Below are 27,841 nucleotides of genomic sequence, written 5' to 3'. Positions count from 1 at the left end.
TCAGATTGTCGGTGGAATGAAATTCCATAGCCAAGGATCCATAATCAAGAAAGCTCTGCTAACCTGTTCCCAAAAAGTCATCTGTTTTCTGAATGTCAAAAAGTCCCTGATGTTCACAGATCTCTTTTGATTTAATTTCACCTCAGGTCTCATACACACTGCACCTATAAATTAACCATGCTATTTTTTCTACAAATTAGGAAGGAAGCTAGATATATTTTTGTTCCCATTTCTGGAAAGTCCTCAGATACGAGTGATAGGAATCAGCAAGAAATTATTATATCCAGTTCTCCTGCTCCATCAATATCACAGCTTCTTGCAAGTCCTAAAAAATGTAATAATCTGAAAAAACACAAGTTCTCATTCCAGGTCAGATCAGCACAAAAACTATTATAGAGCCCTCTTGTAGGACTCCCCATGGGTTGTCTGTCCAGATATAGGATGCTCTAGGCAGAAGCCATGTCTTGTACTAACTGTACAGTGACAAGCCCACTGACTGAACTTAATAAGTAAATAATCATAAAATAAAAACAGGGATTAAAGCTTCAAGGGGACTCCTGGTACTTTGTTCATGTTCTAAGATCCCCTTTGCCTTTCAAACTGCAGACTTGGCTGGGTCATTCATCGGTCAGCGGCCATCACACCCAGTGAAATAAGCTACTACCTAAGGGATGCAGGGACCAACCAAGTTGCACTGGTTACGTTACAGGAGCGAAGAAGCCCGGGTCCCTAGTGCGGCTCTGCAGCCCTTCCAAAGCGGTCTGAGATTTCAATATGACCCTTCCTGGCATCAGTGTTACACACGCCAGCACCACAGCCAGCCTCACACGGTGTCTGCGGGCGCTGCCCAGAGCAGCTGGCGGGCGAAATAAGCCAAGGCCGTGAAGACAGACAAGTGGGCCGCGACGGGCCGGGAGAGCCCGAGGCCAGGCCGGGGACCGGGCCGGACGGAACCGAGGGAGGCCCCAAGACCCACAGGCACAGTTGTGTGGGCGGGAAGGGGGGGTGTGGCACACACGCGCTCCCACCCCGCCCCCCTCGGGGCAGGCTCCCCCTCAGCGCGGTTGCCTGCCGGGTGTGTTCCCTTCTGAGCCCCGCTCCCCAGCTTCAGCCCCTCCGGGGAGGGCTCCAGCCCCCGAGAAAGGGGAGAGCCAGAACCGCCCCGCTCGAGCCCCCAGGTTCGGGGGAGCAGCAGAGCCCCGGGGACGGGACTGATCCGCGCGCACCCCAATTCGGAACCCCCACCCCCTTCTGACTCCCCCCACAATTCTTACCGGCATCTCAGAACCGCACGGATGTGACGTAAGCCCAAGCCGGAAATGCCAAGGCGTTCAGCAGCTCTATGGTCTGGGCGATTTTCCAGGCTGGCAAAGGCCTCAACTCCATGACGCGGGCGGCTCGAGCGGTTACAGGCACCGCCCGGGCCGGGACACCACATCCGGTTCCGGTTTCCAGCCGGGCAGGGGAAAAGGAGCCTCATCTGCGGATGAGGCCCTAGAGCGCCGTAGCTCTGGCGCTGCGTCAGCCTCTCTACTCCTACAGGGGGAATCGCATCGCCCCCGGAACCCGCACCAAGCATGCCAGTGTCTCTGGGGCTCTTAACCCTGCTCCCGCCGCTGCAGGCTCCCTGCCCCTCTGCTCTAGGGTGGACAATTTTCTGATTGCAGAAATCGGAACACCCAGGCCCTGCTCCCGCTCATTCCATTCCCCCCTCCCTCTGTGGCTCATTCATTTTCACCAGGCGGGGAGGGGGGAGCAGGGGATCGGGGTGCAAAAGGGGGTGAGGACTTGCTGGGGGTGCAGGCAGGGGCTCTGGGCTGGAGTATGGGAGGGGGTGTGGGCTCTGGGAGGAAGTTTGGGGGCGGGCTCTGGGAGAGGGCTCAGGGCTGGGGCAGGGGGTTTGGGCTCCAGGCAGCACTTACCTCAGGCAGCTCCTGGAAGTGGCTGGCATTGGAGCTAGAGGGGTGTGGGGGGGCTCTTCTCACTGCCATAGGTCCCGCCCCCACAGCTCCCATTGGCCGGGAAGCTGCAGAGCCGGCACTCAGTTTGGGGGCAGCATGTGGCGCCCCTGTGGCCACCTCTGCGCCTAGGACTCAGATATGCTGGCCACTTCTGGGAGCCACGCAAAGCCAGGGCAGGCAGGGAGTCTGCCTTAGCCCCGCTGCACCACCGTCCAGACTTTTAACGGCCCTGCCGGAGACCCTTTTCAACTGGGCATTCTGGTTGAAAACCGGACACCTGGCAACCCTACCTGGGGCCAGCCCGGGTTCTGCGGCCACCTTCTTAGCCTGGTTCAGGCAGCCCAGCCCAGATCCCTCCCGCTCCGCATGGCCTGGTAAATGGGCTGCCTGGACCCAGCCTGCTCTGCAGGAGCTCTGCTGCCAATCCTGGCCCAGCGCTCTTTCACCAGCCTGTCAGGCAGTGTCCCAACCAGCTCCAGTGTACAACAATCATGAGTCCCAGCCCCCCAAATCATGAACTGTTAACAAATAATACAACAGGGGTTCTTTTATTTAAATTTTTTGTAGAGCTCCCATCTTCCAGTTTTTCTCTGTAACCAGGAGGGCCAGACGCTATGGGCTTGGGTGGTTTGTTTTGTTTAAATTAAAGCTTAGATTCTCATAATCACGTGACTCCAGAAGCAGAGGCTTTAAGAAAGTCACCCAATATCACAAGACTCATGATAAACTCATGTGCTAGAAACACTGAAGGACCCAAAACCTAGTCTCTTCTCTTCTGCCACCCCACACCCAGTCTGTCTTCTATGCTTGCAATCTTCTCCCTGTTACTCAACTTGCTCCCCTTCAGGCCATCCAAAACAGTGCTGGTGCCTTTTTCATAAGTTTATACTGCTCCAAGCAGTCTGGTCAGTACCAGTGACTGCTGTCTGTCACCAGTATTATCTCATTGTTTCTTTGTACTCCCCATTCTGTTTGTATCCATGTGCTATGTCTTATACTTAGATTGCAAGATCCTTGGGGCAGAGGCTGTCTTTTTCTGTGTTTGTACAGTGCGTAGCACAAAGGCCTGGTTTATGACTCAGGCTCCTAGGCACTAAGGTAATACAAATAATGAATAGTAATACCACTAGCACCAGTGCCTGATGGGAGAACTGTCCAAGCTGGAAGTCTCCTGTATGCCTCCTTTCTACTAAAGGAAGATCTGTCCCTGTTGAGGACTCCCCTCTATTTGACAAAGAAAGCCTGCTGCTTCCCACTATCCCTCCTTTCCAGTAGGATACATTTTTGTGTTTAGCAGGTACTGATTCCTTTCCTACCCTACTTGATATGCACCACAGCCCTTAATACATTAATCCTCACCACATCGCTGGGAGGTAGGGAAGTATGATTATCTCTGTTTTATAGATGAGAAACTGCCCAAGGTGTCACAGGAAGACTGCAAAAGGGTAGAGAATTGAAACTTCGTCTCCTGAAGCCCAGGCTGGTACACTAACCACTGGACCATTTTTCCTCTCATCATACAGTACATCATCTTTTACGTTGGAATGTCATTTCACCATATATTAATACACATGAAACCACAAATTGTTGTGCTCCCATTCCTATTTTGATCGGCCTTAACCAATAGTGCTGAGCCAGTACTCGCAGTGAGCAATCTCAGAGATCTGTGGTTTCACAGCAGCTCACCAAGTTAGGGTTATTGAGCCAGTGAACTCACAAATGCACATCTTCATACAGCCCTACAAAGCTAGAGTGGATAAGCAGATAACCTTGCAAAGGCTCGTAACTTAGCTTTTGCCCAGCTACTGAATATGAAACCTCATTGAAATTTGCATATTGCCATTAGGCCAGTAATACAGAGTTTATGAAACAATGACCCTTGCAGCCTTGACACTAGCTCAGTATGCTAAAGCTGCAGAACGAACAGTCTCAAAGATTGGCCATCACATGCAGTCCTCAGCTAAAACCTCTCCAACGCATCATCAGTGATCTACAACCCATTCTGGAAAATGATCCCTCACTTTCACAGGCCTTGGGAGGCAGGCCAGTCCTCGCCCAGAGACAACCCGCCAACCTGAAGCATATTCTCACCAGCAACTACACGCCACACCATAGTAACTCTAACTCAGGAACCAATCCATGCAACAAACTTCGATGCCAACTCTGCCCACATATCTACACCAGCGACACCATCACAGGACCTAACCAGATCAGCCACACCATCACCAGTTCATTCACCTGCACGTCCACCAATGTAATATACGCCATCATGTGCCAGCAATGCCCCTCTGCTATGTACATCGGCCAAACTGGACAGTCCCTATGTAAAAGGATAAATGGACACAAATCAGATATTAGGAATGGTAATATACAAAAACCTGTAGGAGAACACTTCAACCTCCCTGGACACACAATAGCAGACTTAAAGGTAGCCATCCTGCAGCAAAAAAACTTCAGGACCAGACTTCAAAGAGAAACTGCTGAGCTTCAGTTCTTTTGCAAATTTGACACCATCAGCTCAGGATTAAACAAAGACTGTGAATGGCTAGCCAACTACAAAAGCAGTTTCTCCTCCCTTGATGTTCACACCTCAACTGCTAGAAGAGGGCCTCATCCTCCCTGATTGAACTAACCTCGTTATCCCTAGCCTGATTCTTGCTTGCATATTTATACCTGCCTCTGGAAATTTTGACTACATGCATCCAACAAAGTGGGTATTCACCCACGAAAGCTTATGCTCCAATACGTCTGTTAGTCTATAAGGTGCTACAGGACTCTTTGCCGCTTTTACAGATCCAGACTAACATGGCTACCCCTCTGATACTTAATCTCAAAGAGGCTGAGCCTTATCAGCAAGCTTCACATACTGAGTTAGTGATCTTGCAGAGACCTGTGCCTTGACATCAGACCAACATGCTAGAAGTGTGAATTCACTGGCTCAGCAAAAACAATCTATCTTGACACCAGACCAGTGAGTTATAGGAAATGAATCAGTAACCTCACAAAGGCATGTCCACTAACATCAAGCAAGTGAGCTGAATATACTGAGCTAGAGCCTCACAGAGCTTTTCACCTGTCATCATTCCACCAATCTGTAGTTGCTAAATCAGTAACCCTCTTAGAAGCCTCTGCCCCAAAATCAGCCCAGTCAATCAGTGGAGGTGAGGCAGTGACCCTCCTGGTTGATGTCAAGAACTGAGAGCTCTCAGAACGCTGTGCTTTAACATCAGACCAGCAAGTTACAGATGCTGAATCAGTAACTTTAGAGGGTCCTCTGCCTTGATATACTAGACAGCTAGAGGGATTGGGACAGTTATCTTACCAAGGAATGTGCCTCAACAGACATGGAGGAAGCTAGAGATGCTGACCCAGTGATATCACAGATATCCTAGCCTTGATATCAGCCCATCAAGCAGTAGCTTTTGAGCCAGTGACCTTACTTCCCAGAGACCTGCCCCTTTACATCAGACCAGCAAGCTGGAGGTGTTCAGTTAAATAGCCTGAGTCTTAACATCATCTTAGTAAACTAGAGTTGCTAAGTGGCTACACCACAGCCTATCCTTTGACATTATGCCAACACAGTAGTAACCAGCATCCCACTCAGTAACCTCATACACACCTTTGCCTTCACATCAGCCCAGCAGGCTAAAGGAGCTAAGCCAACAAGTTCATAAAGCTTTCTGCTTTGATACTATTACATCAAGATACTATTATACCAAGATTGACATTTTGGTCAATTAATTAGTAATCTTACAAAGACCTGTGGCTTGATATCAACTTAGCAACCTAGAGTTGTTGAGCAGATATTAAAGTAAGCGGGAGTGCATGGGAGCAGTTTCCCTTCTGGTAAAAGCAGAGAGAGAATCCACTCTTATCCTGCTCCAGAGTTGTCCACCCTCCTCCCACTTCACTGGCTAGGGAACTGAGGACTCATCTGGTAGGAGAATCTGAATTGTGAGCAGCAGGAAGAGCTGGTGCCTGGCTGAGCAGTTTATGGGGCTCCAAGTCTTTCCTGTGAATACATGGAATACCTCCAATACCCAATGAGACATTAATTATTCATATTGGAAGTTCCATATCGGACATCTTTCTTCTACAGGAAGATCTGTCCCTCTGGTGGTTCCCCCTACAATCCAGATAAAATAAGAGACTCAGCCACATCTCCTCCACAACCTACATTTCAGGATAAACAGCCGAGTACTGAGAGTTCCCTCTCCCCTCCTGGCAGGCCACTGATGATTGTGTGGATTAAGAAGATGGTTAGGAGATACATTCTGAGTTCTGTTTCTGGGATCAGTGAGCTAGTAGTACTTGATACACGCAAAACTGAGTGTGATTGGTTAATATAAATATGTAAATCATACAAAAAGCTATGTTAAAATAATGGTAAGTCTGCAAAGTCTAGCACCTAAAAGTTAGAAAATGTCAGAGGTAAGGTTCCTCATGCAGAAGACAGATTCCATTCCCCTTTATGAGTTCTATTGTAGTTCCCGTCCCTCCGAGTGTGATGACAGGTTCTTTACCCACTCACCTCCCTGCACCCTATGACTTTGTAATCCCCTTTCTCCCTCTTCTAGACTTGATGGCATTCCACCCAAGCTGGAACAAGTGAGCACTGACCCCACATCAGTTCTTAAAAGTGTGTGCATCAGGCAGGCTACCAACAGAATGGAAAAATGGCATCATAGTGTCCCTGTACAAAGGTAAAGGATCTTGCACTGAGTGTTGCAATTACAGGCTGATCTCATTGCTATCAGTCTCTGGAAAGATCTTTGCTAACATTCTGCTTGGTAGGATGCAGCCTCTTCTTAAAAGGCAACATTATCCACAGCAATCAGGTTTCACTGCTGGGCACTTGACAGTGGATGCTGTCTTTACCCTGCAGCTTCTGGCTAAGCTGCACTGAGCCAGACTTCTTTTGGCCCACTTCTTGTGACATATAGCAACATCAAAGTAGCTTTTTATTTGGCTGACAGGTCAGCACTTTGGCTCACACTGAAAAGAGTTGGCATCCCAGATGTTCAGATAAATCTGGTGCACAATTTTCACAACGCCCCGGCACTGTTCTGTCAAGCTTTTCACTGGACATTCGGACTTGCCACACCAAACGTCAGAATCAAGTTTGATCAAAGTGTTCACTGACCAAGACTATGACGATGGTGTTGCCCTGCTTGTGGTGAAGCAAGAGAATTTCAGCCCTGTCTTTCAAGGTTTCCAAGATGCTTCCCACACACTATGGGGTTGAACATCTCATGCAGAAGACTAAGGTCCACAACTTTGGAGCTGGACCATTAGAACCCCTGGTGCATGTGCAGTCAAGCACCTAACTAGGTTGCAAGCAGAGTACAAATGGTTGCAGTAAATGGGATGTCCTCCGATGAATTGGTCTTGACATTTCCTGCACAAAGTCCATGTTTTGCTTATGGGAGCAAAAATGTCTGCACTGAGACAAACTTTAGGTTCAAACAAACCTGTGTTCCACCTGTATTGCTACATGGGTCAGAAACCTGGACCCTCTTACAAGTTGACTTGGAGCAGTTAGATGCATTCTATATGCTCTGTCAGCACCAAATATTGGGTATAAAGTAGTTACATTTTGTGCAAAATGCCATAACCTCACAGATATCTGGCCTTCCTTCAATCACTTACTATATTCAAAAGCAGCGTTGCATGCTCTTCCACCATGTCTCCTGGATGAACACCATGCTCTCCTTCAATGTGCAAAGGGGTTCACACCTTAACCCTACCCGCCATTGCCTGTGGGGGCCGCCCCAGAGATTCATGGATTTGCAGGACTGAGTGAGCCAGACCTGGGAATGTCACCATCCGATGCCTGCTGTGATGCCATCAGCCCTGGTTGTTCTCGCTGGCACGCAGACCCATAGTGGACTGTGCAAATCTGATGATCTCTCTCCCTCAAGACCTGATTCTGGAGGGAGTTAGCCTGCCCCACACCCCACAGGAAGGCTTGGTGGTATCTTCCATCCTCCCTCACAGCTCAGTCCAGAGGTAAGTTCCATTTCCCTCTATGAGTGAGGTGGGAGGTTCTTTCCTCCCCCCTCCTAGGTCAGTGGTAGCATCCGCAATCCGCAGAGCTGGGTCTAGACGAAGTGCCATCCCCCTCTACGAGTTAATTGGCAGGATCCATTCCTCCCCCGCGGCCGGGTGCGGTGGTTTGCCCCGGCAGTAGCCGAGTCTCGGCCGGCCCCCGCCCCCTCCGCCTAGTCATTGATGTTGTTGTTTTTGTCGCAGGAGGCGGAGGCGAGGCCGCGGCCTGGGGCTGCAGCAGTGGGGCTCGGGCCGGCGCCAGGCATGGCGGTGTGCGGGGAGGCGGTGGGCGCCGGCTCGCTGCCCAGCGAGCTGGTGGTTCACATCTTCTCGTTCCTGGCGGGCCCGGACCGGCTGCGGGCCTCGGCCGCCTGCTCGCACTGGCGGGAGTGCCTCTTCTACCCGGCCCTGTGGCCCCGGCTGCGCCTCAGCCTCCGCGTCGCCCCCGCCGAGCGGCCGCGCCTCGACTTCCTCATGCGCAAGTGCGGCTGGTTCGTGCGGGAGCTGCGCGTCCAGTTCGCCGCCGACAACTACCCCGGCGGCGGCGGCGGCGGCGGCGCCGGCGGGGTCTGCGAGGGGGCGGCGGCCGCGGCCGAGGGGGAGACGCCGCTCTGCCCCCGCTGGCTGGACCTGCTGAGGACCTACCTGGAGTTGGTGCTGTGCGTGCTGAGCAGCGTCCGCAATAACAGGTACCGCGGGGCTCTCCGGCCCGGCCCGCTCCCGGGCGCAAGCCATCCGGGGTGGGGAGAGACCTCTTAGGCCCAGCTCCTTCCAGCCCCCTTAGACCCAGCCCCCTTCCCTGGGGGGGTCCCCCTGCGGCCCGGCCCCTTCTCCTAGCCCGCCCTCCTGACCCCCTCCCCTGTGCGAGATCCCTTCCTGCCCGGTCCTTTTCCCCAGCCCGGCCCCTCCCCTGGGGGGATAGCCTCCGGCCCTGCGCCTTTCTTGGGGGTGGGGGGGACCCCTCCGGGTGGGCCCCTTTCTCCAGCCCATCCGCCCGGCCTCCTTCCTGGGATATGTTAGTAAAAACATCTTGCTCTAAACAGAAGGAAAGGTTGGGGGTAAGAGTTTGTTTAGTAAAACTGCTTACGGAAAGTGTATTCAAGCAAATCCTGGAAGCCAATTAGATTTACCTGTGCATATTTTAAAATAAAGGGCATAATGGAGGCCACAATGAGGAATAGGTCATGGACTGTGTGTGCTGATGCTTCATGAAGATAAATTGTGAAGCATCTGCAAACTGATAGCTAATTCACACATCACGTTCCATATTCATAGGAACTGTGCTTTGATGAGATGTAAGAATTAAGCGTGTAAGAAATTGTCTCAAATAAAGCTTTATTTGGTATCTGTGAAATGTAATTTCTATCACTTCTTATAGTGCAAACTTTGGAGTATTTCATAAATAGTAAGTAAAACATATAGTAATAATTTATTAAATTAGTGTCTTTCTAGTTCTTTATCAAATAGCACTAGGGTTACAATATATAAAGTAACTTAAACATATTTTGCATTGTATCATGTCAGCTGTGGAATATAAATATAACACAAGATATAGAAGTAGATTAACTGACAATTTACACTGCCCTGTGATAGATACAAGGATAATTAGAGCTGTACAAAGAAATCAAAATCAAATGTAGGGAGGATCAGAGCTGTAAGCTTGAGTTCTGGTGCGTATCTAGACTCCATTCTTTCAAAATACTTTAAATGTGTCTTCATACTTTATTCATGCATGAACAGACCCAACAGATACATTGTGGTGAAAACACTAATGTACACGTTAACACTTTTTTAAATTTACACTGTTCCTCCCACCACCGAGCTGTGATGTAACCTTGGTATTGAAAAATATATTAACTATAATAATAGCTCGGGTTCCTGACACTCAGTAATTTCTGAAACAGTTTAGTCTCTATTAGAAGGAATCTTGTATTTAGTCAGAGAGAAACTATTAAAGACGAGTGACCTTTGACCTTGGGAGATGATGATAAAGAGGAGGATGGTTCAGTGGTTAAGGTGCTAGCTTGGAATTTGGGAGGCCTTGGTTCAATTCTGTGCTTTGCCACAGTTGTCCTGAACGATGTTGGACTCTTAGGGTATGTCTATACTACCTGCCGGATGGGTGGACAGCGATCAGTCCAGCAGGGGTTGATTATCGCATCTAGTCTAGATGTGATAAATCGACCCCTGTGTGCTCCACCGCCACGAGAGGCTCAGGTGGAGTCGACGGGGGAGCGGTAGCAGTTGACTCACCACAGTGAAGAGACTGTGGTGAGTAGGTCTAAGTACGTTGACTTCAGCTATGTTATTCATGTAGCTGAAATTGTGTAACTTAGATTGATTCCCTCCCTCAGTGTAGACCAGGCCTGAGTCTACTTGTGCCTCAGTTCTCTCTGTAAAATGGTGGTGATAGTACTTCCTTACTTTGCTATGATAATGGTAGCCATATAAACAACTAAGGCAGAAAAGCAAGGGCCCATTAAGATGCTTCAGGGTTCCCCATCAATATTAGGCAAGGATATAGCTGGAAAGGGTTCCCGGGATCAAGAAGAAATTAAAAACTTTACCTCCCCACCATTACATAATTAACATTTACAGCTTTTTTTTTTTAACTTGGGTATCTTAAGCTGATTTACTGTTTTGTGGAAGACTATCCGAAAAGTGAATACAATGATGTACAAAATTGGAACATATTAGGGCCATCATGCTTCTATGGCTTTGGGGAGAAATCTTTTTTGTTTGGGTTTTTTCGTGCTTTTTTTCTCCTGAGTTGTAGCTAGAGAATAATGAATATAATCGCTCCTTGGTTTTAGATGAGTACATACTTTTCACCTGCCAAATATCTCTTTCCGTTCCTCCACTTTACTGCAGTTAGCTCAGAGACACTTCCTATGTTATAACACTCAGCCATCTCACTGACAAAGCTTACTTTCTGAAAACCTCAGTTCTGCTCCAGCTCTGAACTGAGGACCCTAACCTTTATATTTTAGTACATGTTTTACTCTATTCTTCCACTTGTCAACAGTTTAGGGCTGTCTGTCTCAATCATCTGTGTCTGCTGCTATAACTCTTTGTTGTCAAGCTTTGTTACAATTCGTTAGTTCTTTCTTGTTGGCTGACTTGAAAATACATCTGCCAGTAAGTGAAAACTTCTGTATCAATGTTGATCTATCAGACTGTGTGAGGTGTGAGAGTTCAGCAGACTCTGTCTGAACTTGATGTTTTTTGTAAGGTCGGTATTTATAATTAGGGCTCTACCAAATTCACAGTCCATTTTGGTCAATTTCACTGTCATAGGATTTTAAAAATAATAAATTTAATGATTTCAGCTATTTAAATCTGAAATTTCACAGTGTTGTAATTGTAGGGGTCCTCACCCAAAGAGGACTTTGGGGGGCGGGGGGTGTTGCAAGGTTATTGTAGGGAGGGTGGTGGTACTGCTACCCTTCTGCACTGCTGCTGGCCGCAGCGCTGCCTTCAGAGCTGAGCAGCTCAAGAGCAGCAGCTGCTGGCCAGGGGCACAGGTCTGAAGCAGAGCCACTGCCAGCAGCAGTGCAGAAGTGAGGATGGCATGTTATGGTATTACCACCCTTACTTCTGTGCTACCACTGGTGGGGCACTGCCTTCATAGCTGGGTGCCCGGCCAACAGCCACTGCTCTCTGGTCACCCAGTTCTGAGGGCAGAACCAAAGTAAGTGTGGCAATACCGTGAACCCTCCCCCCCCCAAAAAATAACCGTGTGACACCCCCCCCCCCCCCGCAACTCTCTTTTGTGTCAGGACCCCCAATTTGAGAAACGCTGCTCTTACCTGCATAGTATAGGGTAAAATCTGTATAGTATAGGGTAAAAGCACACAAAAGACCAGATTTCACAGTCCATGACGCGTTTTTCATGGCTGTGAATTTGGTAGGGTCCTATTTATAATCCATAGTGCAGGAGTTCTTTTAAAAAGGCCAGACAGTCTTTATTTCTGCATCACTAAAAATTAGTCAACAAAATGTTAGTATTATAAACAGTGTGTGAGACTAACTTGGCAACAGTGTAAATGTGAGTGGATTTCTAGTGTGCTGTGGCCCAGTGAAAAGTTCTCTCACACACTGTAAATGATACATAGTATCATTCCTGAAATTCACTACCTCTCTGCTGCTATCTCCTATTCCCCAACAAGTGCGTTTATATTAGGAGGGAGCTTTTGCTATTCTTAATCTGCCCTACTACTTTGCCAAGGTACTTTTTACATACATCCTTTTCAAATTGGTGGATGCTTTAGACATTTCTTCAGTAAAATGTTTGCTTCTCTGTGCTACATGTTGATATAGCTAAAATCCCCCCCCCCCTTTTATTTAGCTCCTTTTAATTAAAATGAACTGTGGTGGAGAAATGCCTTGGCACTTCAAGGTCCCTTGACAAAAGAATCATTGTCTTGTTGCTAAGGCGGAATCAGGTGTCCTGTTGTGGAGAATCTCTTGTGAATCCTTTTTACATTTAACTCCAGCAGTTTAGTTCAGCTTCTGAAGTGTGCAGTGTCATGCACTATGCAAAATACAGTATACACAGACAGATCACAACATATAAAAACATGCAGTAGAAGTGGTATAGTGAATGACTAACTTAAGATTCAGGTCATAACTATGTCACAGCATTGGCAAGTTTTCTTTTGGTAACATTCATTCAACTAGAACAGATTCCATCTGAAATTTCCTGTCACAAATAAGAGCTGGTGCAGTAAAGCTTATTGTAATTCATGGTGTATGGACTTGCAAATTTTACTGTTAGCCAAATTGCACATTTTAAGCTACATGGGTCTTAAATGAATGTAAATAATTAGAGATAGAAAAACATTGTACTTATTCTGGTAGAGCCAGTTATACTACAGGTTCACTAATGCATAGATACTTCCCACCATAAATACCCCAAGCATAATACATACTCCTCCTTTATTGCATCTCCATGACCATGTTTGAATTTCATGCTAAAATGCTTGAGTTCTCAAATTGTGTGCACATGTGGGTTTGTCTATTCCTGAACTGCATAGTTCTTGAGAGCTATTTAGAACATAAATCAGAAATAATATGGTATGTAAAAGATCATCTGGACGGCTTCATAGAGTTGTCTTAAGTGATTTGGACGCTAAAAATTCAAATTGAGAACCCCAAATACCTAAGAGTAACTGTATTTGCTGAAGACCGCTAATCTCAAACAAGTTCTTGTTCTAAGTTGCTAAGGAAATGAATTCTGCTTCTCGTACTTTACTATAGAAAATCACTAGCTTTTACCCATGATCATGCCAAACCAGTCTAACGTCATTCTTTGACAGGGTTACTGGCCTAGTGGATGGGGGGAAGCTGTAGATATGATGTATCTTGATTTTTTTAGTAAGTCTTTTGACACAACACCATGTGACATTCTCATAAGCAAGGTAGGGAAATGTGATCCAAATGTAATTACTATAAGATGGGTGAGGACTGGCTGAAAAACTGTACTCAGAATGCTTATCAATGGCTCACTGTCCTGTTGGAGGCATGTATCTAGTAGACTCTCTCAGAGGTCTGTCCTGTGTCCAGCACAAGTCAATATATTAATGATTTGGATAATGGAAGAGAGAGTATGTTTATAAAATTTGAAGATAACACCAAGCTGAGAGGAGTTGCTAGCACTTTGGAGGACAGGATTAGAATTCAAAATAACCCTGACTAATTGGAGAATTTGTCTGAAATCAGCAAGATGAATTTGTTAAAGACAAGTGCAAAGTATTGCAGTTAGAAAGGAGAGAAATCAAGTGCACAGCTACAAAATGGGGAATAACTGTCTATTTGATAGTACTGCTGAAAAGCATCTGCGGATTATAGTGTCTCACAAATTGAGTGTGAGTCAACAGTGTGATGCAGTTGCAAAAAAGGCTAATATAATTCTAGAGTGTATTGATAAGAGTGTTGTATATAAAACATGGGCGATAGAGTGGAACAGTTATTTGACACTGGTAAGGCCTCAGCTTGAGTACTGTGTCCAGTTTTTGGTGCCATACTTTAAGAAAGATGTGGACAAGCAGGAGAGAGTCAAGAGGAGAGAGAGCAACAAAAAGTTTAGAAAACTTGATGCATGAGGAAAGGTTTAAAAAAAATGGAGTGTGTTTAGTCTTGAGAAAAGAAAACTGATAAAGGCCGTCAAGTATGTTAAGGGGTGTAATAAAGAGGATGTTGATCAGTTCTCTGTCTACTGAAGGTAGGGCAAGAGGTAATCAGCTTTATTTGCGGCATGGAGATTTATATTTGAAAGTTTTTCCTTAGTATGGAAGGACTGGAATAGGCTTCCAAAGGAGGCTACGGTATTCCTGTCATTGGAGATTTTTAAGATCAAGTTGGACAGACACCAGTCAAGGGTGGTCTATGTATGCTTGGTCCTGCCCATTTGGTCTGTCATCCAAGTACTAGCCAGACCCGGCACTCTTTAGCTTCTGAGATCAGACGAGATTGGGTTTATTCAGCCCAGTATGCCTTCAGGCAATAGCCACATTTCTCTGTTGGTGGGGTAGCTGAACCCAAGTCAACTGTTTGGAAAGCAGCTCTACTCATTGCTATACCACAAATATATCTAATAAGTTGCAGAGATTCTAGTTTCTGTGTGAGTCATATCAAACGCACCAAAGGGAATGAGTGAAGATTGAGAATCAGATGGTTCTTTCATGCCTCTTGGGATGTCCTTCTGGCAATGAAACCAGAGAATCTGCAGCTCTGATTTCTTACCATCGTGGGGTAAGTGTTTTTGTAAAATACAGCGCTAACTACCTCAACTTTGGTAAGTAAACTGTCATGCCTTATTGTGGTCTTATAAATCAAACTTACTCTTTGCATTACTGTACTGTTCAATATAACTTTCAAAAAACTTTAAGTGCAAAAAAATCTTTCTGATGACTATATGGTTCTTTGAGGATGTATACCAAAGAACCTGAGGCACAACAAATGTTAGTCTGTAAAACTAAAAATAGGGAAGAATTTTGATGCTCTGTTGGGTACTGGATGATGATGTACACTTTTTCCACTAGCTAAATTATCCATTCACTGTACAAAACAAAGCTGAAGATGTAAACTAATCTGATGTTAAAGCAGATGATTATGTGAAAATTTGGAAAAAATTCTACGTAGAACTTAGCTAATTCTCACAGACTGGAAGGATTTAATGAATTGCTATTACTAACAGTTGCTAACGAATTACATAAAATATACTGACAGTCTTGCTGCTGGAAATCACTTACATTCCAGAGGGCCATTTTATAAATCTTGTGTTTGATATTACAGGCATACAGATCCAGAGTTATTGCAAATTTGTTATGAATGACAGTCTGTTAATACAAAACTTGTACTGTATTTAGAAAAAAAAGTTTCTTCATTCTTTATTACTGAGTACATGGGCATTAAGAAGGATCTTGGTGTTTGATAACTGTTCTTCTCCTGCTGCTTATTTTTGACCAGAAGTCAAAATCCTGTTTTGTAACAATATCTATCACAACAAATTGTGAGGGTCACAAGGATTGACTTCTGTTGGGGGAATGAGCAACAGGAACAGATAATCTCTTAAAACAAAAGATACTAAGTAAGTAGTAGGTATGGGGAAACTTCCCATGAGTCATCAGAATATCTATGCTTTTATTAAGATGGTTGTTTTTCAGGAAGATTCTTGGAGTGGGGTGAAGGAAGAAATATTTGTTTTTTTACTCTGCTATGTTGAAATCCACAAATGTAGTCTTACCCTGTCAGAGCCGTTCTGGGAAAAAGTAGGAAGGGGTTGATTTCTGTCTGTTTGTTTCTCTCCTCAGTGACCTGCCTGATCTGTATCAGTGTGCAGAGCAAGAATCTAGATTTTTAGTAAAACTCCAATATGTCAGCAAAATCTGTTTTAAAGAATTTCAGGAATTAAATTAAATGAGGCTCCTGGATTATTAAACAGGCCAAATATTCAGCATATTGAGGAAGTCAGAATAGCCGCATCTTTACTGAGACTCTTCAGCAACTCTCCCACCACTGATCTGGTACAGGCAGCTTCATTTAGCACGCAATGGTGGAATTGCTACCATAGACCATGAATGAGCAACTTTACCATTCTCTAATCCTGCTGTGCGTAAACAAGGCCTATGTGAAATTTGGTTGAAAAATGTGTAATAGGGCACAGCAAGCAAATCTAGTCTAGTGCAATTACTAAATTAGTAGAGGATGCATTGGCATGTTAGGACAAAGTTAAAAGTAGCTGGAGAAATATCAGATCATTTAAAAGTAGAATCTCATGGTTGAGAAATCATAAATGGTAAATTCTTTGGGACAAGGACTGCCTCTGTATGTGTTTGTAGTACATAGAACTGCACCACTCTGATCCTAACTGGGCCCTCTGGTTGCTGCTTTAATAAAATGATTCAGTAGTAATTGTTCTTTTCCTTTCTCAATCAATCATAATAGTAAAACTGAAGCAGGAATCAGAAAAAACAAGTGGTACAGCATAGGATCACTATTGTTGTTTTCATTATTTTCATTAATGATCTATAGGGGATATGAATTCAGCCATGATCAAACTTACAGGTGGTGATAATCATGTGACTAGCAAATGCAAAAGAGAACAGAACTAAGTTGCACTATAGCTGTCATTATTTACTTAAATAGTAAACTCTTTGAGGCAGAGACTTTATAGTTGTGTGTACACTGTCTAGCACAAAGTGTTACAGCAATTTACTACTGCTAATGTAATCTTGAAACAAAACAGCTATAAGTAGTGAGATGATGCTGACTGTTAAACAGGCCCTGTGTGCCATGTAGTTTTGTGGCTGCATAATTAATCACTTGTACAGCACTGTTTTCCAGATTGAAGCTTTTAAAAAGGTAGTTTCTAGCCCTTGTGTGTTGTAATGTAATGTCTTCCTGAATCTGCAGATGCTCTGAAAGATGTGAACTGCCTCATTCATCTCAATGACTTGTTCTGAAATCTAAAGATGACAGTTTCATTTTCAGCATTACATATGATGCTGCCAGTCATTTTAGCAGAAACATCCAGCCATCCTACTTCCCTCATCATACTAAACTGACTCTCCGCTTCCTAGGGGCAAAAAGCCCCAACTTTCCCCCCTTCTCTGCTGCTAAAATCTTGAGCTTTCCCCTCACCCAACAATTTTATTTGAGGTAGTTAGGCATCTTCAACATAAAAATCTGAGGCATACTGAAAATGTGAATAGTTAGCATAAAATTATATTTAAATAGAATATCAAATAACTTGGGTTACTCTACTGATCATACTCATTTTTATATTTTAATTAAAACTTCCAAAGCTGTATGTACAGGAACGTTGTTGAAGTATTTAGGTGTAGCTTGCTGTGAAGTATTTGAGGACTTGCTAGTAAGTCCCTCATTCACTAGGAGAGGAAATAGACAGCAGATACAACTAGGAGACAGCTGTTAGAAAAATCAGAGTAGGAAGTGATGACAGATCGCAAACTAAACAAGAGATTTCTAGTAGTGCTAGTTCACAGCGATTATAAAGGGTGATAGATTGGACCTAAAAATTAGGGAAGTGAGACATCCTCTCTACATATCCTTGGTTCCACTGCAAGTGAAATATCTTATGAAGATTTAGTCATCTTCTAGTAAAGGGCAGTGAAGAGTCCAGGGAAGGTTCCCTGGCACTGCAGCATGGGCTTGAGTGTTGCTAATATTCACATAGTAAACTTGGGAACAGATTTTTGGATGTAGCACCTTTAAAGTTTTAAGTCCTGGAGACGTGGTGACTTTTTTTTTTTAAGCATGCATAAGGGAGTTCATGCAAAAGCTGCTCCTCATCACATTTCTTGTGGTGCCAGTAGCAGTATTAAATGATTGAAAAAGAATCTAAGAATGTGCTTTGGTCTAGGCTTGTTCATGGCCATATTATTTACAACTTTCTGCAGTCAGCCCTTTCTTCCTCGCGGCACACACTGGAGCAATGCAACTATTCTAATTTTTTATACATATATCAGAATATATGTGGGAGATGATTCACCAGCACAGTACAAAAGCCTCATGGTTCTTCATGTATACACTGGCACTGATCGTGCTGCCTCTAGGAATTGTTGTGATGAAGTAGCAACGTTACCTATAAAACAGCAGGAATAGGAGTTAAGTTTGTACATTCTTGTCTGTAAACTATAGATTAAATTATAGTGACAAAAATAAACAGCTGGTTTGAACTCTTGCAATCCTCCAGATTTTCACTAGGATTCATGGAATGTTACACTACCAAAAATAACATGTTTTAGAGTCCTAGGAATAAATTATACCTATAGAATATGTAAATATTTAAAGGAATCCTGTTAATTTTTGAAAAATGACATACTTGTTAAAAGTATGTCAGGTGACACACCTGCATTGGAGCCTCCTGTACCTTCTTTTGTGGTTTTACCATCATGTTTTTTAATGTCTTTCCCTCACTGGTTGTTGCAGGGCAGGGGGCACATAAGTGGGAGAAATTGTCTGTATAGGGGAAAGTGATACTGACCAATGTGCTCACCCATGTATATCATGAATGAATCTATATATTTATGTATATTTTTATTAGGGCTGTTTATATATATTTAAATATCACAATTAATTGCAAGATTAAAAAAAAGTCGTGATTATTTGCAGTTTTAATCACACTTTTAAATAGAATACCAATTTGAATTTATTATAAATATTTTTGGATGTTTTTCTATATTTTGAAATGCATTGATTTCAGTTACACAGAATACGAAGTGTACAGTGCTTTATATTTTTATTACAAATATTTACACTGTAAAAAGATAAAACAGTATTTTTCAGTTCACCTCAGACAAGTACTATACTGCAGTCTCTTTATTGTGAAAGTGCAACTTACAAATGTAGAATTATATTTTACATAACTGCTCTCAGAAACAAAACAATGTAAAACTTTAGAGCCTACAAGTCCACTTAGTCTTACTTCTTGTTCAGCCAATCGCTAAGACAAACAAGTTTATATTACAGATAATTCTGCCTGCTTCTTATTTACAGTGTCATCTGAAAGTGAGAACAGGTGGGTTCTGCTTGATAATGATCCAAAGTAGTTTGGACTGAAGGACCTTCATTTTCATCATCTGAGTCAGATGCCACCAAGAGAAGCTTGATTTTCTTTTTGGTGTTTCGGATTCTATAGTTTCCACGTCGGCGTGTTGCTCTTTTAAGACTTTTGACATCATGTTCTACACCTCATCGCTATCAGATTTTGGAAGGCGCTTCAGATTCTTCAGCCTTGGGTTTAGTTCTGTAGCTATTTTGAGAAATCTCATATTGGTACCTTCTTTGCATTTTGTCAAATCTTCAGTGAAAGTGTTCTTAAATCTAACAATATATGTTGGGTCGTCATCTGAAACTGCTATAACATTAAATATATGGCAGAATGCAGGCAAAACCGTGGAGCAGGAGGCATACAATTCTCCCCCAAGGAGTTCAATCACAAATTTAATTAATGCATTTTTTTTAAAGAGAGTCATCAGCATGGAAGCGTTTCCTCTGGTATGGTGGTCAAAGCATGAAGAGGCATATGAATGTTTAACATAGCTTGCACGTAAATATCTTGCAGTACAGGCTACAACAGTGCAGATATTTTAATCAAAAATGTTATAAAGTGAGCATTGTACACTTCGTATTCTGTGTTGTAATTAAAGTCAATATATTTGAAAATGAAAAAAAAAAATCCAAAAATATTTACAGTAAAACCTCAGTGTTATGAAGATACCTCATTTGGAACTGGAAGTATGCAATCAGGCAGCAGCAGAGACCTCCCCCGCCCTTGCCCCTCTCCCCCAAAAAAGCAAATACAGTACAGAACTGTGTCAATCATAAACTGTCAAACTTTTTTAAACTTTCCCTTTTTTTAGTAAAGTAAGGAAACTGTTTCTGTGCTTCTTTCATTTAAATTAAGATAGTTAAAAACAGCATTTTTCTTCTGCCTAGTAAAGTTTCAAAGCTGTATTAAGTCAATGTTCAGTTGTGAACTTTTGAAAGAACAAACACGTGTTGTTTAAAGTTACAAACATTTCAGCGTTATGAATAGTGACTTCCTGCACCCTCCATGACTTCTGCAGTGGACTTCTGCAGTGTGGCTGACCCCAGAGCTGCCCAAGCAGTTGACCCTGGAGTGAGCTGCTCAGGAGGCCCTGGGGACAGCCACACCAGCTACTTAGGTGACCCCTCAGCCAGCTGCTGCTGGAGTGGCGCCGGCACCAGCCGCATTGGCCACTGCTCTGAAGCCCGGGGCTCCCTTTCCACCCCCACGCCCCCCCCATCTCCAGTAAGATTGAATCAGTGGTGTTTATGGTACAGGTCATGGTCTGTGACTTTTTGTTTCTTGCCTATGGTCTGTCCGTGACTTTTACTAAAAATACCTATGATTAAATCATAGCCTTAGTTATGAACAACCTCCATTCCTGAGGTATTCATAACTCCTGAGGTTCTACCATATAATATATTTTCATTGATATTCTATTGTTTAACCGCAAGATTAAAACTGTGTAATCGTGACTTTTTTAAAATTAAATTAATTTGTTTTGTGTTAATTGAGTTTACGATTTATTGATAGCCCTAAATATAGTTAGACATCATAATCTTGGATGTCTCTTTCAAAAAGCATATTGTGAATGATGGGCCACTGGATGAAGCATGTTACAAAAACTAAGTGAGCTGTGGCTCACGAGAGCTTATGCTCAAATAAATTTGTTAGTCTCTAAAGTGCCACAAGTACGCCTATCTCTGGCCTGGTCTAAGCCTAAAACTCACGTGGACCTAGTTACGTTGTGTCTGGGTGGGTGGTGGTGGGGAATTCATATCCAAGAGATGTAGTTAAGCTCCAGAATTCTTCCTTTGACCTAGCTATTGCCTCAGAGGGGTGGATTAACTACGGTGACAGAAGACCCCCTTCCATTGCTGTAGCAAATCTCTATACTACAATGCTGCAGCATTGCGTCTGTGCTGCTATAGATTAGACATAGCCTGAGAGTTCTAGGTGTTCAGCATTAAGTGCAGCTTTCATATAATGAAAAGCAGGTATGTATACAGTGTCATGGATGGAATTTTAAATAAATTTGTAAGGATGAAAGTGGATAACATGCACTTAGATGGCACAAGGCGTATTCCTGGTAACATTCTGCTAGACAACGAGATATGTATTCATACTATTATAGTAGGGTGACTCAAAACTGATCAGACTTCTTGCTTCTTCTCTTGATTTTGGCGTTTTAAGCTGCTCCCCCTGAAAAGCTCCATCTAAGCTTTAGTTTATTTGGAAGTTGTGTGTTGTCCCAAACTTTTAGACAGTGCAACTCTTTCCAGCCTGGACGATAACCTCCTGTGCATAAGTGTGCCCTTGCTACCTGTGTTCAAGAATTGTCCTTAACATTTCCCCACTGTTGCCTTACCTTCATGTGCAAACTAACAAAACCTATTTTTGTAGGAACCTCCAGAAGTTAAGTCTTTTTGGGGATATAAGCATTCTGCAACAACATGGAAGTATATCGAATACATACCTCAGCAAGGTGGACCCAGATGGCAAAAAGATTAAGCAGTAAGTTCTTCTGTACACACTAGCAAAAATATCATGCTGGCTCAAAGAACTGATAATGAGAATGCAAGATACTAGGTTGAAAAAGCTCCAGCTTGGTAGTGAGATTTCATCTGGTTTCCATTTTTGTGTTATCTGATGGTCATTGGGTGACCTATATGAGAAGAGCTGATCTTGGTCAAGCTCCTCGCGTCTACGTCACACAAACCATCTTCAGTTGTCAGACTTGTGGTGGTCTCTGCAGACAGTGCATGAAGACACAATACTTTCACTCTTGCAAGGGATGGCTCTCTTTCGCTCTTGCAAGGGATGAACAGAATGAGGTGGTATTGGGGCCAGGGAGAGAGGAGCAGGGTTTCATTGGAACTGTATGTACTATTGCTGTTCTGAGACTGAGTGGAGAACTACACTAGGAATTGAAGTCACCTGACGAATTAAACAAATATATACAAGAAAAACGAATATTAGGAAACAAGTGACTTTGAATAAAGTCATAAGTGAACTCCAAGTAAAGATTTATCATAAGACTCCATGCCTGTTTAAGATGAGAACTACTTATTTCCAGAATAATTCCTAAGGGCATGTCCATATAGGAAAGCTATATTGGTATAATCTAAGGTATAAATTTAAACTGTTAATTATATCAGTATAACCTTCACCCCGCCTCCACCCCCCCCCCACCCAAATATGGACACTCTTATTGCAGAATCAGAGTGGGGGTGGTTTTTTTATAGCTTATATCTAGGCTTGGCAGAACTCATTTTTTATTTTTTATAATTTTTTTATGATGATGCCAGATAACATCATCAGTGTTTACTTTTAATCTTTTTTATCTTAATCTATGCGGGTTCAGACAATAATTGTTTAATGACCATAGACATTGAGATTCAAAAAGTTAAAACTTTATAACCGTTAAAATACAAATTTCAACGTAACATGTCAAAATCTACAAAGTAAATATGCTTAAATCAACCTCTGTTCTCAAGTAGCATTTTTTCTTTCTATGGCTATCTGTACATTTTTATGATTGATGGAAATATATTTTTATTGGCTTGTGTGTATACTAAAATCAATGTCTATCCTCAAAAATCTAATCCTCCCAAGTCTACTTATGCCCTTTTGGAAGTGTGTAAGATAAACTGAAAAAGCCATTCTTATTCTGGAACTAGTGTCCACGCAGTGGGTTATGCTGGTATAACTGTAAAACTTGCCAATGTAGACAAGCCCTGAGTGTCATAATTTTAATCTACATTGCCGGGGTGGGGGGGAATCTGCTTATCCCAATATTCTAGGAGAGGAATGGGTACTCTTTCCTCTTCCATGTGCCTGTAGCTGAAGTAGCTCTGGAACTATCATAGATATCAAAAGATGGATTAGTATGTATATGTATATCGAACTCTGTAATGCTTAGATCCTGACTTAAATTTACAACATGGTGGAAATTCAGACCTTCATTTCCTACTGTGTCTTTGTCACCCTGTTGTACTTATGTAACGCAGAAATTGAGATCAATGGGAGATATTATGCAACATTCATACTGTATTGCGGTAGCAAGGCACAATTTATAGATATCCGAGTAAAAACTTTTACTCTGGTTGTTGTGGTAGTTGTTTTTTAATAATATGCTTAGTGCTCTTCCTACTATGATGATTTGTTGCATGCCACATGGTGCATGTGCGTAGGTTTTTTTATGCTCTATATTTGCAGTTTACTGTTTTAAATGTAACTTGATACTACTTTTCTCTTTACAAATTCATTTTATTTAACCTTTGCTCTGGGAAAGTTCAGTACATCATGTAAATGCAGTACATTGTGCAGTTAGAGAAAATATGTTCCACCATTGAATTAAATGTAACTATTTAAAACTCTTATGCCTGAGGTGTTACTTCGTCATCTAACAGTTGTTAATTAATCTTAATTTTTCTAAAAATACCAATTGAGCCATTTTAAATAAGTGCATTTAGTGCTTATGAATGGTGCTGGATTGAGACTGCATTATCCAATGAACAGAAATAGTATGGACAGCAGTAGTGCACTTGCTTTCTGTGTAGTCCTACCAGTATGCCTCAGTCCTGACTCAGGACCACTTTTGAGGGGGTGAAAATACTAATTCAGTCTCTGTGTCTATTCAGTCTTTGACTTCTCTTCTGACACTGTCAACAAGGATGCCACTTAGTGCTAATTGTGGGTGGCTTGTCAATGGACTGGTAGCCACAGAAAACTGGACTGAGACCACCAACTCACTATCTTGTGTAGATTATTGAACAACTTTCAAAAACATTTGGTTACTATTGTTCTGAGACTATGTATTAAGATAGAACTAGGGCTTATTCATCAGAAAAGTGTAGACAATTGAAATTAAAACATACAGTCTGAAAATAAGATGAGGAAATTATTAGAAATTGGTACTTATGTAGTTAAACTTGTAGAACATGGCTTGAACGGTTAAATTAGTGTGTTCTCCAAGAGTAGAGGTACCATATTCAGTTAAAGGATTTACTGGAAGTGCATTGTTAAAATGAATGGCAGTGTAGTTGGATGATAACTTCATTGTGCTTCCTATTGGGCCTCATTTTTATTAGCCCAATATATAGTTATTACATAACATAAAGTACCCTCAGTTGAGTTGTTTAAATATTTGACATAGTTTGGGTTAAAATGGGGTGGGTGGGACTAGAAGGATTGGCTCAGCATTAGATAGCTAGAAAAATTTTAGATGAAGTGGCTATATAGTTTTTTGGTGGACATATGGATGGCTAGTTCTGCGGCCAGAGTCTAAGCTTAAAATTCAGGGATTTGTGTACTATTATCACTGAAAACTGCTGTAGACTTGAGTTCTAAATGTTCACCATCCCTGCTTTGATTGGATGAGCTTACTTCTAGTACAGAACAGTATTAGAAGCTGCAATTGTGGTTAATCCAATACAGTTTACAGTAATCTAAAGCAAAATAGTCAAATAGTATTTTAAACTGTGTTTTAAGCTTAAACATACATCATCATTAGAGAAGCACAGCTTAAGTTATTAGGCATCAAATTGAGAGAACTGTAGAAGAAAACATTTCGGCATATGCAGTCATACCATGTTGAACATGCACGCATTTCAGATTTACTGTTCATAAATATTGCAGAAGGAAAACTTATAAAATGAATTTAAAATATCAGATGTGTATTAAGACTGACTATATACAGTATTGCAAGATATGATGAGCTTACATTCTAGCACATTTTAGTGCATTATTAAAGATATACATGCACGCAGGCAATTTTTTTCATTTTTAATTTTCTTCTGAGATTAGATGCCCTTTACATAATGTTCTTTGCTGCCTGTGTGTGTGTCTGTGTGTATATATGTATGTATACCCAGTGTATACTATGTAGCAATTTAGCTCGGAACCACTTGATTTTTGGCATGTTTTTTTAATTTTGTGTTACAGATCTTTGCATTGCATTCCTTGATGCCTTTAAACAGGAACATATTTGACCTGACCCAGCTCCCGTGTTGCAAACACTATATTTTTCCTTAAGTGACAAGTGCTATAGATTGCATGCATGTACACCTTCATGTGCATGTATACATACTAGAACAGGTACTGTGACTGTGTGCTCAGAAGAGCATTTATCAGTGGTGAGGAAGAGAGAAATTCAGCTGGGTTTTAGCAGATGTGGGGAAACATGATCAAAGAATTTCTTTAGAACCAATCCAGAGCATTTAGCTACAGTGCTGAAGCTGTGTGATTCACAATTGTACATTCAAATCAAATTCCTTCCTCTCAGGTATGGTATGTGAAATGAATATATAACTTAAAGATCTGTTCATAAAATGTTACAGGGATGGGACAGGTGGTCAGGATAGATACAGGATACTCCTCCTGTGTGGTGAGTGTGGGTCACCCCCCCCCCCCCAAAAAAAAAAAAAAAAGGCACACAAATATTGTCAGGCCCAAATCATGTTCATCCCAACTTAAACTCTTATAATTGCTGGTAACTGTAGGAATGATCCAATATGCACACATGAAAATATTTTAAGAACCCCACTATTGTTTGCACTTGAGAGAGGTGTAATGAGTGTGGTCAGCTCACCAGTTTCAAATATTTCAAAACCAAATTTCTCCAAATCTGGCAAAAAGCATTGACGGGCTTTTAGGGCTATATTTTGTACATACTAAGCTTGCTGTTGGGCAAGGACTGCATTAGAGGTATCAGAGCATGAAGCATCAGAGGCTTTTTAAAGTTGTATTTACTCACATTTGTATAACCCCAAAATGGCTGAATGGATTCCCTTAAACTTTTGTTTTAAAAGAGTTTGGCGCTGAGAAATATGGGATACTTCTCTTCAAAGGACAACATTTTCCCCAAGAGGAATCATTACATATATTCCCTTCCTAAGATAAATCACAATTACAGCATCATTTGAGTTTGGTAGAAGTTAAAGAGCCTGATTTTGTAGGTGCCATACATACAGAACTTTCACTGACTATTCGAGGAGTTCTTCACGTAGCACAGCTACAGAATCGCACCCTAACTGAAAGAGTAGAGTCTTTCTTGAATAAATGTAGAATGCTATGCAGTTGTATTACCACATTAAGTCATATTTTAATGGGGTCATTGTTGCTTATGTTTTTCTTGCAGAATACAACAGCTATTTGAAGAAATATTGGGCAATAGCAGGCAACTGAAGTGGCTGTCTTGTGGGTTTATGCTGCAAATAGTTACTCCCACATCATTGTCATCTTTATCAAACCCCATTGCCAACACCATGGAACACCTGAGTTTGCTGGACAACCACATCCCTGGTAATACCACTCTTATCACTGCAGTTGAATTGGAGCGCTTTGTGAATCTGCGCTCCCTCGCCTTGGATTTCTGTGATTTTACAGCTGAAATGGCAAGAGTCCTGGCTGATAGCAACCATGTGCCTTTGCATCGACTCTCTCTTCTGGTCCACAAAATTTCCATAATGCACAAGTCCTTGGAAAACATGCCAGAAGATGAGAATTGGAAGGCACTGACACGCAACAGCACTAATCTTCGGGTCTATATTATGGCTTTTGATATCAAGAGTGATGACATGCTAAGAATTCTTAAGCCCAGTATCCCACTAGAGAGGATTCACTTTGACAGCTACATCACTTGTGTTTCAGGGGCTGTTGTTGACCTCATATCCAGGCAGTATGACAAGTTTCTCACTCATTTTATATTAATGAATGATGTGATAGATATGTCTGGTTTCCCAGATCTTAGTGACAACCGTAATGAAGATCCACTGGTTTTGTTAGCGTGGAGGTGCACAAGGCTCTCTCTCCTAGCTGTTCATGGTAGGTAATTCTATTCTCAAACATAGTAAGTGACTTTGACTTTTTTTATGCTTTAGTCTTTTTTCTAAAAATCACAATCATACACTTTGTATTAATAACATCAGTTACTGACCTAAAAAATCTTGCAGGAGATGTTAATAATAGAAGCTGTTTATACAGATGCTGAAAAAAACACATTCTCATACCATCAAACTTGAAAATGTAAAGTCATTCCACATACTATAGTTATAGTTATTCCTCATAACAAATCACATAACTAGTAAGTTACTGATTGTTAACAAATTTTCCTATGCAACTCTGTTCTCACTTGAAGTTTACTAGGTTACTTGTGTAAATGAGGATGAGCAAGAATTTTTCTTGTAAGGTTCCAAAAAAAGGGGGGGGGGCGGAGGGTAGTATATAATATTCCATGCTCTGGAAAGCTTATTTTGAGTGTGTGGAGGATCTTTATTATATTAAACTATGTATTATCCAAAGAGTAGCTATGCTTATGGATATGAGAATTGGAAATGTTTGCTGCTTAACATTAGTTCATTTTGCAGTGAGGGTTAGGTGATCTTCCTGGCTGTAAATATGTATGGCCCACAATGAAGCGAGGGTGAGAGGAGATGTGTTACCAATCTAGTGAGAATCTAGCAGCAGCTAACAAGATGAAGTGTTGGCTGACAAAGTTTGGAATATATTCTCTATTTGATCTACTTGCAGGAGGGAGAGTAGCATAAACTGCATTTCTCTTCCCCTGAAATAGTTTTAGGTGAGTGCCTGGCCAAATGCCACCATACACTAGTCATAAATTGTCCGTACTAGCTATTTTATTACTGTAAACTTCTAATCCATTCTGAACTTAGGCTCAAAGAGAGAGGAACTTACTCTTGTGTATTATCTGACTTCAACTAGTGACCTACAGCAGACAAAAGTAGGTAATATTCGTTTAAAAAATATAGGGAAA

At 42.3% G+C, this 27,841-nt stretch overlaps 2 protein-coding genes across 9 annotated transcripts in view; one reads left to right on the top strand and one right to left on the bottom strand.

Annotated features, from left to right (window-relative positions):
• Positions 1–8,765, bottom strand: part of ZNF410 (zinc finger protein 410) — a 29,869-nt gene extending 21,104 nt beyond the window's left edge. Inside the window, exons 1-2 of one of the 7 annotated variants that reach the window (XM_073349134.1) lie at positions 7,611–8,765; positions 4,200–4,281 (exon numbers count right to left, since the gene is read on the bottom strand). The gene's annotated coding sequence lies outside the window, so the exon portion shown is untranslated. Of the gene's footprint in view, positions 1–63; positions 623–664; positions 1,061–1,274; positions 1,918–4,199; positions 4,282–7,610 lie in introns of those variants that run through there. The other 6 variants (XM_073349135.1, XM_073349138.1, XM_073349139.1 and 3 more) reach the window with 6 other exon arrangements.
• The window catches only part of FBXO33 (F-box protein 33), a 35,569-nt gene continuing 15,890 nt past the window's right edge, over positions 8,163–27,841 (top strand). Inside the window, exons 1-3 of one of the 2 annotated variants that reach the window (XM_073349132.1) lie at positions 8,223–8,698; positions 21,469–21,579; positions 26,207–26,892. In XM_073349132.1, coding sequence (XP_073205233.1) covers positions 8,274–8,698; positions 21,469–21,579; positions 26,207–26,892 — 1,222 coding nt within the window. In that variant the 5' untranslated portion in view covers positions 8,223–8,273. Of the gene's footprint in view, positions 8,699–21,468; positions 21,580–26,206; positions 26,893–27,841 lie in introns of both variants that reach the window. The other variant, XM_073349131.1, reaches the window with a different exon arrangement.

The sequence above is a fragment of the Lepidochelys kempii genome, chromosome 6 (genome assembly GCF_965140265.1).
Source record: "Lepidochelys kempii isolate rLepKem1 chromosome 6, rLepKem1.hap2, whole genome shotgun sequence".
Classification (NCBI taxonomy): Eukaryota; Metazoa; Chordata; order Testudines; family Cheloniidae; genus Lepidochelys; species Lepidochelys kempii.
Note: the sequence above shows the minus strand (reverse complement) of the source record. Positions and strands in the feature narration are given on the sequence as shown.